Source organism: Centruroides sculpturatus, unplaced genomic scaffold (genome assembly GCF_000671375.1).
Source record: "Centruroides sculpturatus isolate CEXI.00-Female unplaced genomic scaffold, Cexi_2.0 scaffold232, whole genome shotgun sequence".
In the NCBI taxonomy this organism is placed as follows: Eukaryota; Metazoa; Arthropoda; class Arachnida; order Scorpiones; family Buthidae; genus Centruroides; species Centruroides sculpturatus.
In genome coordinates, this window is record NW_019384487.1 from 85,505 (window position 1) to 105,506 (window position 20,002).

At 24.6% G+C, this 20,002-nt stretch overlaps 1 protein-coding gene across 1 annotated transcript in view; it reads right to left on the reverse strand.

The window, feature by feature from the left end:
- Positions 1-20,002, reverse strand: part of LOC111621620 (low-density lipoprotein receptor-related protein 2-like) — a 153,765-nt gene that overhangs the window by 73,531 nt on the left and 60,232 nt on the right. Inside the window, 6 exon segments of the mRNA XM_023363813.1 lie at positions 4,377-4,499; positions 5,248-5,364; positions 5,902-6,021; positions 7,171-7,293; positions 10,677-10,811; positions 17,236-17,355. Of these exon segments, the coding sequence (XP_023219581.1) occupies positions 4,377-4,499; positions 5,248-5,364; positions 5,902-6,021; positions 7,171-7,293; positions 10,677-10,811; positions 17,236-17,355 (738 nt within the window).

Sequence of the window (20,002 nt, forward strand, 5' to 3'; positions counted from 1 at the left end):
ATATATATTTATAAAATATAAATAATATAATATATATATATATTATTATTATTTATATTTTCAGCTGTAAAAATCACATTTGAATTTAATTCTAAATAGCAAACAGACTATAATAGAATACTTTAATTCAATGGAACATAAAAATTATGATTATAGAAATTATAAATTCTTTAAAAAAATGGACCTGAGTGAAAGTAATGAAAAAAAAACTGAAACTGTTATTATGAACAGAAGGATTTAGGCAATGAGAGTTTGAATGTCAAGTTACAAAGACAATTTGCTAGCCACTTTAAGAAGTATGAAATGTATTCAGTATTCTTGCATTCATAACATCATTTATGATCTAAGAGACTAATAGAAATTGATATAGTGATTTGTCAACTTCATAGTTATCAAGTAGGTATAACTTTTCAAACATTTTTGCTTCTTTCAATAAATGATTTATTAAAAATTACTTTAGCCACCACAAAGCTGTTAAGATCATAAATAATGTCATAAATTTGAGAAAACCGAATATCTTCCTACACTTTAAAGTGGTCAGCAAATCACCTTCATAACACATCTTTGAACTTTTCATCAAATAAATGCTGTTGTCTTAACCTTAAAACAGTTTCTTTTTTGTTATTACTGTACTACAGTTCTTATTGAATGAACGAATAACTTCAGAAAAGTTTATTGTTTCTTGATACCATAAGCTTAATTCCAACAATAAAGATAGAAGTTTAACAACATTAATGTGTGACAATGGTAAATGGTAATTGACCAGATTAGTCTTCTCTAACAGATAATAAATATTGTTTGGCTTTTACAACCTGCCCTCCTACACTATTCCTATTTTAAGCCAGTCTTTATTTAACAGCTACAGTCAAAGCTCATCCTCTGAAAGAGTATTTGAACCAATTCTTTGTTTAGTTTTAAAATATTTCGTACATAATTAATTATTTCAGAATATTGAAGGTGGACATTCTGTAAGACTAAGGTAGGTTATGGATGACAACGTCCATTATTTAGAGTGTATGCTATTTAGAAATGAATATAATATGTCCTATTTGAAAGGTTTGGGAATTGTAAAAATGTAGAGGTGTCCACTATTCAGGAGTGTCCATTAATAGAGGTTTCACTGTAATATATTAGCAGCTTAGCTAGTAACTGCTTTTGAAAATCCAATCCCAGAAGCACTTCCTGTCAGTTTATAACATTTACCTCATATTTTTGTAATTAATAACAATTCTTTATAAAAATTATCAGTTTTATATAGTATTTAATCTATGTATAAAAACATTTGATTAAAAAATTTAATACTAATAAAACAGTGAAAAATATTGTAATTTAAAATAATGCAAGAAAATGAATAGTTCTAAATTTTTTAAAGTATGCAAATGATGCATAAAATGTTTTGTTCATGTATATCATTTCATTTGATAAACATCCAATGTTAAATTTTGATGCCTTTTAAACTATAAAATATTTTTTTTATATTTTGGATTTTTCTGGTAACAAATATATTTTCACTGAAACATTCACTTTTTTGTAATAAATCTGTTTCCACTCAAATATTTCATGTTAATGAGTGATTTAGTGAAATTAATGTAGCTTTATATATACAAAATTAATTCCATCATACTTTATAATATTCTACATTTCAAGATTTAAAAATAAAGTTTAAAATGCATCTGTAATGCCTCAAAGAAAAATAAAGTATAATATTTAAAATGATCATAAAACATTCTTTTACAACAACACCTAGAAACAAAAAATATTTCAGTCATTTTACAGATGTAAAAAGAATATATCTATGCTATATATTAAATCTCATTATTGAAGGTAATTTCAGGTTTATGACCAATACAATTTGAAAAAGTAATTTCTCTTCACAACAACAACTGAAAAACTTGACAAGGGAAGAATTTAAAAAATAAAAAAAGAAAAAAAGAAAGAGAAAATAACTTTATTATCCTTCACTCATACAATTGAGATATAATCTAAGTCTGTATAAACTTTTTTGTTTAGTGAATTAACCAAAAAAAAATAACTGAAATTAGATTTTAATTGCATTTTTAATAAAAAAATATACTTTAAAGCAAAAGTCATCATCCTCTATTGAAACAATGACATATTTTCATGTTCTATATTACTCAAAATTATGAGAAAATGACTGGTTTGTAGAGATACTATTAGATGAATTAAGAAAGTAAAATTATTCAAAGAATGAAAAGTTTTCAAATATTTTTTATAGTAATAATAAGCATTAACTATGATTTAAAGTAATTTTGATTTACAATTAAAGAATATTTTTGAAAAAATTTATATTTCCAATAAATCAAAATGGTAATAGAAAATGTTTCAAATTGTTATGAAATTTATAAGAAAAAAATATTACAAATACAGATTTTCATAAAAGTTCTATATAATTTAATAGTTTATACTAGTAATAATTAGAAATCATTCCTGGCTTGTATTCCATTAAAAACTTGTATATTTCATAACAGTCTGCTTTTTATATGATAAAGAATTAGCCCCAGCACAAAGCCCAAAGTTATTAGCACAATCCCCAATTCAGAGGACCAGTCCTATCTCATTTCGTCTGGTTCATTTTACCATTGACCTGATTGACTTGGGAGACTATCAGTATTAAAACTACAGCCAGTGTAGATCTCAGGGTCACTGGGACACACAAGTCCCACCATTATGTCAAGGCAAGACATCCAGTAAAGTGTACCTATTTTGATGTAGCAATAGTAAATAGGAATATCCAAGGTACTCAATTTTAAAGAAGCTTAGAGTTTCAAATAACTATGATTCAATCTTACCATAGATAATAGGCTAAATGATAAAACATAAGTTAGAGTTAATGCTAGTCATATGATGTTTGCACTAAACAAAATTCTATCAAAATCAATTTCTCGCAATGTAAAAATACATTTGTACAGGACACAATGATTCTTCCTGTGGTATTGTACATACAGTACATAAAACATAGAACTTGGAAGAAGTTTGGAACATAGAGCTTGGGAAGGAGAAACAGAAATTACAAATGTCTAAAAACAGGATACTCCACAAAATTTTCAGCCTAGTAAAAACTAATGCAAGTAATGAATGGCAAAGAAAGTATTACTGTAAAATATAGAACCTGTATAATAAGATGCTAATCACAAATATTATGAAAGCAAACCAACTCAAATGGGGTAAACATGTTAGAAAATGGAAGATGACATAACACTGAAAATAGAACCAACAAAAATAATCTCAAGATATAAAGAAAGGCGTAAAAGAATATTGTTAGATACTGATAAAATGAGTCTTGAAAAGCTAGTCAAAGAAGAAAATTGAGAGTAAAGGTCTAACTGCAGTGTCTGGCAATAAATTATACAAGCAGAAAAGTGCTTACAAACCTTTTAAAGGCTAAGAAAAAAAATGATTAGAAATATCTCACTATAAATTGATTGAACATATAATTGAACCAAAAAATTAAACTATGTTTTGTAAAGTTTATTATTTATAAATTGTGCCAGCAACAAAATCAGAAAATTCAAGCTGGAAATATAATCTATTAAAAAGTTTCTTGCCTGTATTACTAATTTTACAAAATAGTAGTTAACTAGAACCAATAAATCAAGCTTATTACACTCTCATCAAATTTACTCTTTCTTTGTCCAACATTCATTTCAGCCTATGTGACTTTTCAATTAGATTTTATAAATGATAATAGCAATTTGCTATTGGGATTAGAATTGCTTTTATCAATTGTAAAATCCAATTGAAAAGAGTATTGGACAAAGAAAGAATTACTTAAATTTGAGAGTGTAATAAGCTTGATTCATTGGTTCTAGTTAACTATTATTTTGTAAAATTGGAAATATAATGACTTTGAAATACAAGCAACAAGAAATTCAATATTATGATAAAATAATTACTCAAATAAAAATTAACTTATTGCTGAAGTATTTCAATTATAGTCCATTAGCTGAAAAATAATTTGAAATTGTTTATTTATTTAACTTTCTAGTAACCTACATAAATTTTTTGTTACAAAAAATTTTCATATATCCTTGTATATAATTTTTTTCTAAAAATAGAATATACGTAAGCTCTATAATCTACGTAGCTTCTATAATCTCTTTATTTTAATTTTAAATAAACTCCAATAATAATACTATAACTAAAATCAAAACAAATGACAAAAAATGGGATTAACAAAATTCATTTTAATGTGAAAATGCATTATATATTAATTTATTATCAATAAAACAATTTCCAGAAAATTTTTTTAACTCAGTGTAATTTCATTAACTTTATTTTAGATGCAAAGTAATGATATAACACTCTTAAGTTTTTTTACAACTATGTAATAATTACTATAATCAATTGCTACTTACAGCATGCATCTCGTTCATCTGCACCATCTTGGCAATCTTTGTGTCCATCACACATTTTTTCCTTATCAATGCATTGTTTCTCTGTTGGGCAAAGAAATTTGGTATCCGGACAAGTAATGAGAGCTGAAATTAATTAATTTTTAATTTATTAAATTAATTATATTTAAACTCTCTTTTCAAAGAAGTCTAATTAATTAATCTATAAACATTATAATACAAATCAATTAAATGATAAAAATATTATTCTCATTATGATATCATAAAAACCTAACAGAATCACACATCAATGTTCCAGCCCATATGCTGTTTGTTTAGACCAGATAAACCACTATCTGCAAATTTCAGTCATCAGTACTGACATCTTTCATGAATAATAGGCTTTTAAATCCTTGTTGCCCTTATGTCACACAGTTAGTGCATTTGCTTTTCTGCTTGTTTGCTTTTCCCACTTTACTTAAGTTCAGAACAGTATGTTCTTGCAGGCTGTGACACTGCAGCATTCTATTCTTACATGACATACCCACATTTATCTCCTGATTCAACTTTTCTTCCAATGTTGCCTTAGGTTAATTTCATTATATATATTCTAAAGAATTAATTATCAATATAATATTTTAAAAAGAACTATAAATTTGATTTAAATGATATCATATCACAATTTAAGTTTATTTGGAAGAATTAGCTAATAAATTCTAACTTATTATCTTTTATTTATTAATTTTTATTGCAGATATATCAAGAAATTATTACTAATGCAAACAAATTGTTAGCTGTGAGAGTATATTTCTATTTTCTGTTGTCCGTATCATATTTTTGTATATTATATAGATATGTTTTTTGGCAAAATTAATATAAAAGAATGTTAACTTACTACAGTTGGCTTCATCTGATTGATCTGTGCAGTCAGCATGTCCATCACACCTCCATCGTAGAGGAATACAAATAGCATTAGCACATCTGAACTGACCATCATGACATGGAGGAAAGTCTAAAAATAATTATTTTATTTATCTTAATATAGATGAATATTAATTCAACAATTAATTATATTATTTTATTCTTAATGATAAAAAATAATTTGAAATTAAAAATCTATGAGAAAACTTCTACAGAAAAAAAAACCTATTGTTGAGAAAGTGTAAAAAAAAATCTTATAATTAAATTAAAACAATTACATATCAAAAATTCTATTAAAAATTTTTTTTTCTTAAAACTCTTTATTAAATTCCAAACACTTAACATAACGAATTCTGTTAATTAAAGAAACAAATAAAAAGATCAAAAAATTAATTGGGAAAACAATAGTGTGTTCTGTTATAGATTACAATTATTCTTTGAAGGTGAAAAAATATCATTAATTAGAGTTTTAAATTCTACACAAATAATTGAATTCTTAATATATAACAAATATGATCCAAAAAATATTTTATTTAATTCCTACTAATAATACAATTTATATATTTAATTTTAAAAAGCAAAAAATAAATATCATATATTTAGTATTAATATATTAAAGTTTATATACCGCATCCTTCTTCATCAGAGTTATCTCCACAATCATTCCAGTGATCACATTTCTTATTTTCGTCTATACACTTATCACCATTTACACATCGAAACTCATTCAGTCTGCAAGCTGTTCCATCTGAAGTAAATTAAATTAATATAATTATTAACATAACTAATAATATAAAATTTAAATAAGCAAAATAGTAACAATAATTAACAAGTTTATGTTTAAAAAAAAAATGCGACATTTTCTGAATGTTTAGATTTTTGCAACTTTAAGTCTAGAGTTGTGTTATGGCAAAACTATAAAACATTCAATCCTAAAAATATGTCAAAATATAAGTTATACATTTCTGTTTTGATATTTAACTCTTGAATGAGTGTGTAGATGACATACATAAACCTGTATAATTCATTTATGAATTCAGTTTGATCAAGAGAAACCACAAATATAATCTCTCAACAACTGTTCATATTACAATGCTTGTTTGTAAACAATTTGTAATTTCTGCAATAACAACATCAACAAACAAAAACCAAACACTACTGGATCACAACTGTAATCTTGCACTAAATTATATAATTTTTTTCTTATATTTTGGCAGATCAAAACTTGTGTTTTTTCATTATGTTATTGGGAAATGATGTAATAAATGTTTGTTACATTTATTAGATATAAGGAAAATAAATTTGCAATGATCATCTGAAAGAAATTTGTATAAAATTTTATAAAATGTTTTGCCTCACGTAAACAATAGAAATGGAATTAGATCTTATTTTTGCTTTAATACTGTGTTTACCCAAAAATAAGACTGGGTCATATATTAATTTTTGCTCCAAAAGACACTTCAGGTTTTATTTTCAGGGGATATCTCGTCCAAAGGTGCTCTCTTGGTATTTATAAATACTTTATTATAATATATATTATCATTTATTTTAAGAATTAATGTCAATAATAATATTTATTTATATTTAATTATATATTATTATTTTATAATTCAAAATGTTTGTTGTGGGTTGCAACGGGCATATTAAATACGACCTTCTGGCTGATGATCTTAACTGGGGCTTATATTACAAGCATCCTGAAAAATCATGCTATGGCTTATTTTCCAATTAGGTCATATTTTCAGGAAAATACAGTAAGTATTGATACAATTCAAAAATCTTAATTTCATTGTTCATAAATATTAAAATTCTTAATTGAAGAATTCTTTACATGTTGTTCCCAATATTAAAAACTCTTTGAATATAATAACAATACTATAGAAAATATCTGACTTACTGTGTGAACAATTTTTTTCATCACTTTCTTCTCTACAGTTATAATATCCATCACATTTTTGACTTTCAGGAATACATAATCCACTTATACACTTATGATCAGAAGCTAAACATTGTCTATAATCTAAAATAGAAAAATATTTTATCAATGTACTAATGTAATATAAATAAAATTTATATCTTTAAATAATACAAAAGCTTTAATACTTGTAATAGAGTTACAGATGTAATCATGCACAAAATATTTAGACAATAATTTGCTAAACTCAACAAAACAGGACAGCTGTTTCAGCAACAGTCAATATTTATCTTCCTTTGTCAAATACTGTAACCATGACAAAGGCGTCTTTTGTTTCTTTTATTTTCTCTCAAAAAAAATGTTAATTCACACAAACTGAACAACTATTAAATCATAAAAATAGAATAACCAGAAATAACTTGATAGACAATCAGCCATAAAAACTAAACTTTCTTATCAAGGTCGATTTGGATAATATTTCAAAAGCAATTTTACGTAAGTTAAATATTTGTTCATTAAATCAAAAAATAAATAAATAAAATATTTAATATTTATGGTAAAATTCTTTACTTTGTGGTAAACAAGAATTTAAATAATGACTTCTTTAATCGTTTTAAACAAATATAAATAAGTTTTGTTTATTCTTTTTTTTTTTTTTAAGAATATAAATACATTTATTATGAGACAAATATAAATTTTCTGACATATGAAAAATTATTTTCAATATAATACATTTACAATAATTGCATTAAATAAATACATGAATAAAATCTAAATTTCAAAATAAAATGTAAGTGATTTTACATTGTTATTTTTATTTTGGTAAATTTAATATATCATGTAAAAGTAATAAATAACATATAATAAAATAGATTTTAAAGGCAAAATATAAGGAATGCCTGCCAAACAGACTAAAAAATGTAATATATTTTACAGTTCTGCTTTAAATTTGTTTACTGTTCTGCTCTGATTATAAAATACTACTATTTTAGTCATCTGTTCTATTCTATATTGTCAATATTTTGATAGGAAACAAATAAAAGTCACTCATATAAGAATTTATAACAGTGCTTAAATTTTATTCTAAATGTTTTCAAAGCATGAAATAATAATAATAATAATAATAATATCAAACTATGCCTCATACATCTAAATTCAAACAAATAATGAAAAAAGAACCAATGCAACAAAATTAGTTACATAAATTGTTGTTTTTAAAATTATTTTCTTTTTAATTTGAAAAAATTTAAAAACAAACTAAACATTATTCAAAATATTTACATATTTTAAATATAATACTCAATTTTATATTATTCACTATATAAACACACTCCTCACATAAACAGATTACTAAAATATACCTAGATATATTACATTAATTCATTTCATCATTTTAAGTTAAAATATTAACATATAAACAATCAATCAAATCCTAATTTTTTAACAGTCAAATATCCAAAACCAAATTATATTCAAACAATAAGCTAATTATTAAATAATCAAGTTGCATTATTTGGTCTAAATGTTGGTAGTTATGTTGCTATCTTAGATTATTTAACAACAGCTTAATTATAGCAAGAATACCATCTGGATTATAGATGTTTAGTTATTAACATATAATACAAAGTGTCTTGTGATAATTTAAGGAAGATTTGAACTTTAAAAATATTTAGAGAACTTGTTTCATGGTTTGGTCTAAATAAATAATCCAAACTAAGAAAGCTAAAGTTAAAATTTAAAACATTTTCTGAGATATTATCATCTCATATTAAAAAACTAAAGAGAACACTCACTTTAGCTTTCTCTGGTATTGTCTAATGAACTAATAAGGAATAAAACTCCTAAAGAAGTTTCAGTATCATAATCATTTTAGTTACTCATTTAGATCAGACTGTTTAAATCTCTTAAAACATACTGTAAATGTTTTCTTGCAAGAAAAAATATGCATTTCTTCTTTTCTTTATTTTCTTTTATTTTATATGTCTATATTACATCTAAATTATAATATTTAAAATACATCTTTATTCTATTTTTATAATTAACATCTTCAAAAACATCTTAAAAACTATTCATTCAATAAAAATACAATTAATTATATGTTGTTTCTATTTGTGAAGATGGAATAGAAAACTATTTTATGTTTACCTGTAATTTAAAAAAAAAAAAAAAAACATTCCTGTGTTCAGAAAGCCCACCCACGTAGCTTCTTATATTCATGCAAGTTCCAAGAACCTGTTTTCAAGCTTTGATTTTTTAATAGTGTAATTAAAAGGGCTTTCTAATGTCTATACACAAAAAGAATTATTGAAGATGAGTTAACTTATCAAAACTAAAGATCTTACCAGGTTGGCTTTTCAACAAGGTTAATGTCATAAAAGAAACTTATTTAAAATTTAATAGTATTATGTCAATTAAAATGAAGAGTTCTTTTGAATTTAGAAAAAAGCTAAAATCCAATTTTATCAAGAAAATCAATCCAACCAAGTTTATTAAAATTTCAACTTTGTATAGTTGTGAAGAGAATTATGTCTAATAAGAATTTAAAAATCAAAACACGTGTATGTTTATCTATTTGTAAAAAACGAAAATCACAATTAAAGACAATAAAATGATCTTAAAATTTATTCTGTATTAATGTTTTTGAAGCACGTAATACTATATTCAGATCAAAAACAAAAGAATTTTAATACTTTTGGGTCTTTTCCTCAGATTTTGAGGAAAAGACCCAAAAGTATTAAAATCTTTAATCTACATACAATAAATTTCAAGACCTCTTTGCTGTAAACTGATGTTTTCTTATTTATAATTCTATTTAATAAGAAATCAATATTATATCTATCTAGCCAGTTAGAAATTTAGAGAAAGATAATATAGTAAAAATGCAAAAGTTTATAAAAGCCCACTATTTTGCAAAGATCTAAAATTCATTTTTATATTGAAAGCATGCATAGACTACTTAAAAAGGAACTTAAAGAAACTTAAAAAGTTTGAGCTATCTTTAAAAATTTCATAAAAAAAACAAAACTTCAAATTTAAAATTTATTCAAGAACCTGTTCGAGTTCTCTTATACTAAGCTTTCTTCTTTTATTTCATAGTCCAATTTGGCAATAGAACAAGAGAAATTCCAAAAATAATTCTCATCAATGTTTTTCATCAGTTTTTTTTTTTAAAGTAGATATTTATTAATCATTATAAGTATTAAATAAGAAAATAAAATAAAAAACTGAGAGATATTCTGTGTAAACTGTATACTTAGACTTAAACCTATTATGGTATTATTTATTTATTTTTAATAATAACAATTATAAAATTTAATAATTCTTCTGAATAAATTTTTTAATAATTTATTTTCCTAGCTTTAGAAGTCAGAATCGTACTGCAAAAACCACCCTAACTGCTATATACAACAATTAGAATTTACTGTCTTTTAAGATTTTGATATCTGTCAAGGCAAATCTTGCACAAAACAATTTTGCATCTCACTTACCACAGTTCTCACCCTCATCAGTACCATCCACGCAATCAACCACCCTATCACATCGCCAATGACGAGGAATACAATATGACTGATTAAATACATATTGGCCACATGAGAATTGATTTGTATTGCACTGAGGTGGTGCTGAAAATATTAATTAATATACTTTTATAATCAATATAACAGTATATTCTTAAAAATTAAAATATCAACTATTATTTAATATAAATAAAAAATTTATATAAGTATTTTCATAAATATGATGATATTATGTTTTTTCATTAAGAATTCATTGTAAGTTAATAAAAAATCCAAAATTTCAAAGCTAAATTTTTCATTTAGAATTTTTCTGTTTCTATTAATGTAACATGTTTAAGATTTAAGAACAATGTCAGTATCATTTCCTGATATAATTGCAAATATTTTAATGAAATTTATTTATTTATAATTAATAAACTACATAACAGGTTTATTTGTATTTTTAGTTTAATGTGTAATATTTTAAAATATCAATTTAATATTTAGCTACAAACAATACTTTCAATTATTTTCTCCTAAATGTTTGTTATACAATCATTATACTGTCATTATCTTAAATATTATCATTCTATATAAGTTTTTACGATGGTATTATTTATGTTTCACTTAAATTTTTCTGTGATGTGTATTAATAAAACATCAAATGATATGCTATTATATCAAGAGTAAAGAATAACCCATTCAAGTAAAAGTCCAAAAGTAAAAATAATCCAAAATAACAATTAAATTTTTTCAAATTAAAGTTATAATTAATCACATATAAAATTCATTACATAAAATATAATAATTCTTCATTTTTTCATCTTAGTTAATTTAATTTTTTTTAATAAGGCAAACTTTATTTCCTTATTTTTCTAAAACATAAAACTAAAGAACCANAAAACTGCTGAAAGTATTTACTTATTTGAATATTTTATCCGATTTCTACTTTTATATGAATTAATTGATTTATAAAAATCTCTTATTTTTAACATAATTTTAATCCACGATTGGTTTTTTTGTTCAGAGATGAAAAGGCTCACTCTCTTTGAAGATTGCTCTTAAAATCAATTTTTTTTAACTCTTATTTCTGTAAATCTATTGATTAATTTCTGTTTTGCTTAATCCCAATTTATTAAATAACATTAAAATACAATGAACGTAATTAAAGTACGCCAAATTTAATGATCAAAAAAACGTATCCCAATTTGGATGATTGCAAATCTTATAAAAATGGTAATTGGAAAATCGAATGATAGTGATTTTCGTATTAAAAAAAGTTAATTTAATTTTTTTTAATAAGGCAAACTTTATTTCCTTATTTTTCTAAAACATAAAACTAAAGAACCAAGCAATTCAAATACATCTTGTTATGCATAATGTATTAGAAGTCTTACTATATGATGATTATAATTAAAGCTTTTCCTATTCAGAAAAATATAAGATAGAAATTGTTTTCCTGTTAAGCAAGATTTCTTATCTTTCCTTATTATATTTCCTGATGATGATGACTGCACTACCATATTGGTCTAATGCAATCTTCCTAACAAGGAAAGATAGCAAAAAATTGTTTTTCCTATTGTATTGTGTTTTTAATTTCGATAATATGCCAGTACCAACACTTTTGTTTAGTGGGAATTTAACTTTTATCATTTCTTCTATAATTTCCTTTTCAACAGAAACAGCTTGCAAAACACTATTAGTCAACATTTCACAATACTTTGCATAAAGATATTTTTGATGAATGTTTTTTAATGAGATTCTCAATTTAGACAGTGATAATTACAAAGAATGAATAACTATTACAAAATTTAACCAACATATCCTTGAAATATTTCTAATTCTTATTTATTTAAAGCATGATTGAAATTATAATTACTGTTGACTTTTGACATTATATATCCCAATATAGATGAAGTTCAAATGTTACGTATTAAATCCACTTGTTTCAGGAACTCTTTTGGAATAAAGTAGGATAATATCTGAGAATATCAGATTGCAATTGTTTCCAAAAAACATTGACAACTATTCTTTACATCTTTGCTTGGAAATGTCATGTACTGTACTTAAAAGTGTCATTTTGCCTGTATGTTTGTGTCACTTCTCATATCTTGAATAAAATTCTGTTTATAGTTAACTATTCCATCTTCAGATACAATGAATAATCAATATTAATGAATCATCACTATGTATGTTCAAATTGAGGGTCATCAGTAATATCAAAACTAAATTTATCACCATTGAACAAGCTAAATCCTTTGAACTAGATTCTCTTCATAAATAATATATAACATTATAAAAGTCACTAGTACAAGTTGAACATATTTAAACATTTTATTAACAGAAAAATATTTCAAGATGTTCAATTAAAATACCATGAAAAATAATAGATTTTAAATAATTCAAATTTTATTACTTGTAAATAAAACTGATTAATTCTCAAAACATTTATATTAGTCATTTTTAGCTAAAGTAATACACCATAACTTAAAAATTCCAAAGGAATAACACATCATACGTCATAATAACAAAGAGAACTGATTCACTGAATTAATTCACATTTTTTATTTTCTATTAGGTAACAGAATTTATGAATTTTGTTACAATACAAACTTCATTTTAGTCCATTTTAAATAATATTTTGCATGTAGATGTTATTCATAATAAAATACAATACATGAATACAATATAAGAAAAGGGATCTAAAAAAAAGTCATTTATAAACAAGTTCCTCACAAATCATGAATAATGAATTAGTTTCTTCAGATAATTGAATATTTCATCACTAATTGTCAAGATGTTTGATTAAACACATTCTTATTTATTCTCTCATATATAAGTTTATTTAAGATATAATTAAAATATAGTTGTATAATTTTTTTATCATTGAATTTTTTTAATATAAATATATACTAAAATATTGAACATACTTATTGATTTTGTAAATATTTTTAATTTATATATAAATTAATCTTTGAAGCAGACAATTAAATATATAAAAATATTTATAAAAATCTGAACTGAAAATATTTATAAAAGCCATGCCTGTGTAATATGTAATGAAATATCAAACTAATAATAATAATAATATCTATTGTCATTTATGAGTTATATAAGAGTATTATTTGAAAAATAAAAATATTTTTTTCTGTATCTGATATTATCAACAATTTGAAATTTAAATTTGTATAATATAATATGAGATGTAAATTTAATCGAAATTTAATGGTGGGTATTTACAATAGCCCAGGAAAAGAAGATTGAGACAGCAGAGATGAGAATGGTGAGATGGATATGTGGTGTGATGAAGAACTGAATTAGGAAGTGTCAAGGTGAATCCTATAAGTAAAAAGATATAGAAAACTAGATAAAGACAATTTGTAGAGAGAAGTGAAAATTACATTTTAAAGAGGATTGGGAAGTTGGAAGTGTTAGGAAGGAGAAAGTGGGGAGGACCAAAGCTCAGATGGAAAGACAAGGTAGCAGAGGATTTGGGAGAGGGATGCCCTGGATAGAGAGAAGTAGGAAGACACTTTAAAGATGGGAATGGTGACACCATATAAACATGGGGAAAAGCAAAGACAAAGAAAAAGAAGATAATATAAGATGTAAATTTGGCATCTGGAACTATTGATTAATTAAGAATTTAATATCTGGATATATTTTCAACATTTTCAGTCTTTCATTAAATGCTACTCCTGTATTAATTTTTTTTTGTTTATTCTATCAATAATTTAATAATTGTAATAAAATGTGTTCAATTGCACTGAGTAGTAATCTTAAATTTCAAAACTTACAAAATTCTACTTGTAAATAGTTATGTTCTAGAATAATTCATACATTTAAATTGAAAAATCACATGATAAGTTTAAAATTGATTAGTAATGTTAAATATAAGAAAAAATGATATACTGTTTTACAAATATCTAATACCACAAATCAATTTTAAATTTTTTGTGCAGTTTTCCAGTATGACTTATTCTAGAATGTTGTTTGTAATTAGAATTCTGTTAGTCTGAAATCTAAAAAAAACTGTTTAGTGCAGTTGAAAACAATTCTTCAATTTTAATAATTATCACTGTATAACAAAGATTCACTTATCCATTTTATTACTTCATCCCTTTCTTTATGTTATTGCTTATTTTAGCATTTTGTGTATATTGGAAAAGTTATTACTTTTTTAAAAAAGTATTAATTTTTAACAATATTTATTTAAATAATTTGAACAATAATATAAAATACTTACGACAAGACTGATGCTCATCTTCACCTTCTTCACAATCTCGTTGGTAGTCACAAACCCACCGCCGAGGAATGCAGCGTCCATTCTTGCATCGAAAATTATCTGGACTACATGTTACTTCTTCTGCAAAATCAAATAATTCTTTAGTTAACATTATGAAAATAAAAATATTCTCTCCATAAAAATAAATAAGAATTATAATTAATTTATTTACTTATTTTTTATATAAACAAGGAAATTTATTATAGAAACCAAACTATATCCAACCGATTTTTCATAAATGTATCATATCAGCAATGATACAGTATGATATGTCAATTACAACAGAGTGATTTTGTTATGACAATAAAAAGTGTCAAAAATTTTTCTTTACATTCTACATACAAGAAATGTAAATTATGTTTGACTAATAATTTTTTCAGCAAAAAGTAAACAAGCAGTAAACTCAAGAAAACAGCCTAACTGAAACACCACCAAAAGCTGGAAAATAATATAACTCACAGACACCTTCTGTATTTATTCCAGAAGGTATGTTTATTGGAAAAAATTGAACACTTTTGGTCACTTTCAGAGACCTTTATATGTTCCATAAATTGAGTGCAATTGATCAAAAAAATTCCAAATGGAATATTCTATATGAAACATGACAATATTCAAATTTAAATATAACATAATAAATTTATAAACTATGTACACAACAACCAGTGACAGGCAACAAAAAAATAGTGTATAATAATCTGACAAAAATCTCTGAAAGTGACCAAAAACATTTGCTTTTTCCAATAAACATACCTGCTGGAATAAGTATAGAAGGTGTAGAAGAAGGTCTGTGAGTTGTAACTTTCTAACTTTTTACAAATTTACAAGAAAATGAAGCACAAACAATGCAAATAAAACAATAATAATATAAAACATTTCAAAATTTTTTCTTCCAAGAAATTTTATGCTTGTGACTATCCCACAATATGGTCTTTTCAGGTCTGAAAATACTTGGGAAGTATTATGTTTCGCTTGTAACTTTAAAAATCAGTTCAGTGTGATTAAATAAACATAATACTATAAAATATTTTGAAATATACAAATGTTACTATACTAAATACTATAAAATAAAAAATATAAACACCAATTTCCTTCAATGTAGAATTCTTTTACTCTTGTTTCTCATATATAATAGATCGTTTCTGTTCCAAATTCTTGTATATTTGCATATTTTTAACTTTTCAATGCACTCTTATTCATTTATGAATCTTATCAAAAATATTCAAAAAGTTAGAAAACAATAACTTTCTAAATGTATTTACAATAGCCCAGGAAAAGAAGATTGAGACAGCAGAGATGAGAATGGTGAGATGGATATGTGGTGTGATGAAGAACTGAATTAGGAAGTGTCAAGGTGAATCCTATAAGTAAAAAGATATAGAAAACTAGATAAAGACAATTTGTAGAGAGAAGTGAAAATTACATTTTAAAGAGGATTGGGAAGTTGGAAGTGTTAGGAAGGAGAAAGTGGGGAGGACCAAAGCTCAGATGGAAAGACAAGGTAGCAGAGGATTTGGGAGAGGGATGCCCTGGATAGAGAGAAGTAGGAAGACACTTTAAAGATGGGAATGGTGACACCATATAAACATGGGGAAAAGCAAAGACAAAGAAAAAGAAGATAATATAAGATGTAAATTTGGCATCTGGAACTATTGATTAATTAAGAATTTAATATCTGGATATATTTTCAACATTTTCAGTCTTTCATTAAATGCTACTCCTGTATTAATTTTTTTTTGTTTATTCTATCAATAATTTAATAATTGTAATAAAATGTGTTCAATTGCACTGAGTAGTAATCTTAAATTTCAAAACTTACAAAATTCTACTTGTAAATAGTTATGTTCTAGAATAATTCATACATTTAAATTGAAAAATCACATGATAAGTTTAAAATTGATTAGTAATGTTAAATATAAGAAAAAATTATATACTGTTTTACAAATATCTAATACCACAAATCAATTTTAAATTTTTTGTGCAGTTTTCCAGTATGACTTATTCTAGAATGTTGTTTGTAATTAGAATTCTGTTAGTCTGAAATCTAAAAAAAACTGTTTAGTGCAGTTGAAAACAATTCTTCAATTTTAATAATTATCACTGTATAACAAAGATTCACTTATCCATTTTATTACTTCATCCCTTTCTTTATGTTATTGCTTATTTTAGCATTTTGTGTATATTGGAAAAGTTATTACTTTTTTAAAAAAGTATTAATTTTTAACAATATTTATTTAAATAATTTGAACAATAATATAAAATACTTACGACAAGACTGATGCTCATCTTCACCTTCTTCACAATCTCGTTGGTAGTCACAAACCCACCGCCGAGGAATGCAGCGTCCATTCTTGCATCGAAAATTATCTGGACTACATGTTACTTCTTCTGCAAAATCAAATAATTCTTTAGTTAACATTATGAAAATAAAAATATTCTCTCCATAAAAATAAATAAGAATTATAATTAATTTATTTACTTATTTTTTATATAAACAAGGAAATTTATTATAGAAACCAAACTATATCCAACCGATTTTTCATAAATGTATCATATCAGCAATGATACAGTATGATATGTCAATTACAACAGAGTGATTTTGTTATGACAATAAAAAGTGTCAAAAATTTTTCTTTACATTCTACATACAAGAAATGTAAATTATGTTTGACTAATAATTTTTTCAGCAAAAAGTAAACAAGCAGTAAACTCAAGAAAACAGCCTAACTGAAACACCACCAAAAGCTGGAAAATAATATAACTCACAGACACCTTCTGTATTTATTCCAGAAGGTATGTTTATTGGAAAAAATTGAACACTTTTGGTCACTTTCAGAGACCTTTATATGTTCCATAAATTGAGTGCAATTGATCAAAAAAATTCCAAATGGAATATTCTATATGAAACATGACAATATTCAAATTTAAATATAACATAATAAATTTATAAACTATGTACACAACAACCAGTGACAGGCAACAAAAAAATAGTGTATAATAATCTGACAAAAATCTCTGAAAGTGACCAAAAACATTTGCTTTTTCCAATAAACATACCTGCTGGAATAAGTATAGAAGGTGTAGAAGAAGGTCTGTGAGTTGTAACTTTCTAACTTTTTACAAATTTACAAGAAAATGAAGCACAAACAATGCAAATAAAACAATAATAATATAAAACATTTCAAAATTTTTTCTTCCAAGAAATTTTATGCTTGTGACTATCCCACAATATGGTCTTTTCAGGTCTGAAAATACTTGGGAAGTATTATGTTTCGCTTGTAACTTTAAAAATCAGTTCAGTGTGATTAAATAAACATAATACTATAAAATATTTTGAAATATACAAATGTTACTATACTAAATACTATAAAATAAAAAATATAAACACCAATTTCCTTCAATGTAGAATTCTTTTACTCTTGTTTCTCATATATAATAGATCGTTTCTGTTCCGAATTCTTGTATATTTGCATATTTTTAACTTTTCAATGCACTCTTATTCATTTATGAATCTTATCAAAAATATTCAAAAAGTTAGAAAACAATAACTTTCTAAATTAACAAACAATTGTAATTTTATATATTTTCTGCAAATTTTTGATATAAATTAATTGCATGTAAAAATGCAAATAAATTTTCATTAAAATTTGTTTATGCAACCATTCTTTAGTATAAATAAACGGTAATTTTTTCTCATTTCAAGATAAAAGTCGACATTTTTAATTAAATATACTTAATTAAATAAAAACAAATTTTAATTTCAATTCACATAACATACAACAAAACCAGATTATCATTTACTAACAATATAAAAGAGTATTAAATTATGAGTAAAGAATCATAATTATTAACAATTTTATTGTTTTTATTCCAGATAACTGTAGGAGTAAAGTTGCTTAAAATCATGACATAATAAGCAATTTTTGAGCTATAAAAATAATAATCTGGCTAAAAATAAATGTTATTAATTAACAAACCAATTATTCTATACTAAATAAAATTTATATAATAAAATACTTGATAAAATAATTATGTCTTTAAAGTTAATTTAAATTAATTGTTGTTATTTTGTATTCATGAAGACAGCATAAAGAAAATCAATAAAAAGACTTAAAGGCTTGGACTGGATTAATGGTATATGGCAGGGGTGGGCAAGCAAGAGTTCAGTGGGAGCTGAAATGTAGGTTTTGCAAAATGCATGGGAGCCGCAGTTCTGTACTTTTTCATTTTTTACAACAGTTCTGTACCGCAATTTTATTATATAATATAAAACAAATATTAAATTTTTTAATAAACATATTGTCACAAAATTGTGGAAATAAAATTGTAAAAATAATAATAAAAAGCAGAAATTAACACTTTCAGCAAGAGCCGCATGTAATTCAAAAAGAGCTGCATTTGCCCATGTCTGGTATATGGCAATGCATTGCACAGGCAATCTGCCAAGTAGATACTCCCCATTTCCTATGGGAAGCCCTTCTTAAGAATGGCTTTCTATGGGAAATAATCCCTTATTAGGGTTTAGACCCATACAGAAAACCCAGAAAATTCCATATGGCCTGCTTGTTATAAAGGCATGAACCTATGACCAACCATCAGTATTTAGTGGTATTATCCACTATGCCACTGATAGGCTCAAAAAGGCTTAAAGACTAAAAGTTTCCTTGTAATTTGAAATTTTTATATAATGCCAGAAAATAAATAGTAGTCGAACTAGGTTAGTTCAAATTGGTTGGAAAAAAAAATTTAGAATTTGAGTTACAGAGGTTCAGCCAAAAATCTAGGTCCTTCATAGAAGTAATGTAATACCTTTACTGCTTCAGCCAACCAGTTGTCAAGCCAAAAAATAATTAAATGAGTACGTAAATTAATCAAAATTGCAATTTTTAACAGAGGACTAACATTTTATTAAAATACTTTTATCGTTTCTTCTATATTTTCTGACATAAAAGATACTATCATGAATTATTTATTCTAATTGAAATAAAATAATGAACTGATCTAGGCTGAAAATGAATAAATCCTTGAATTTTTA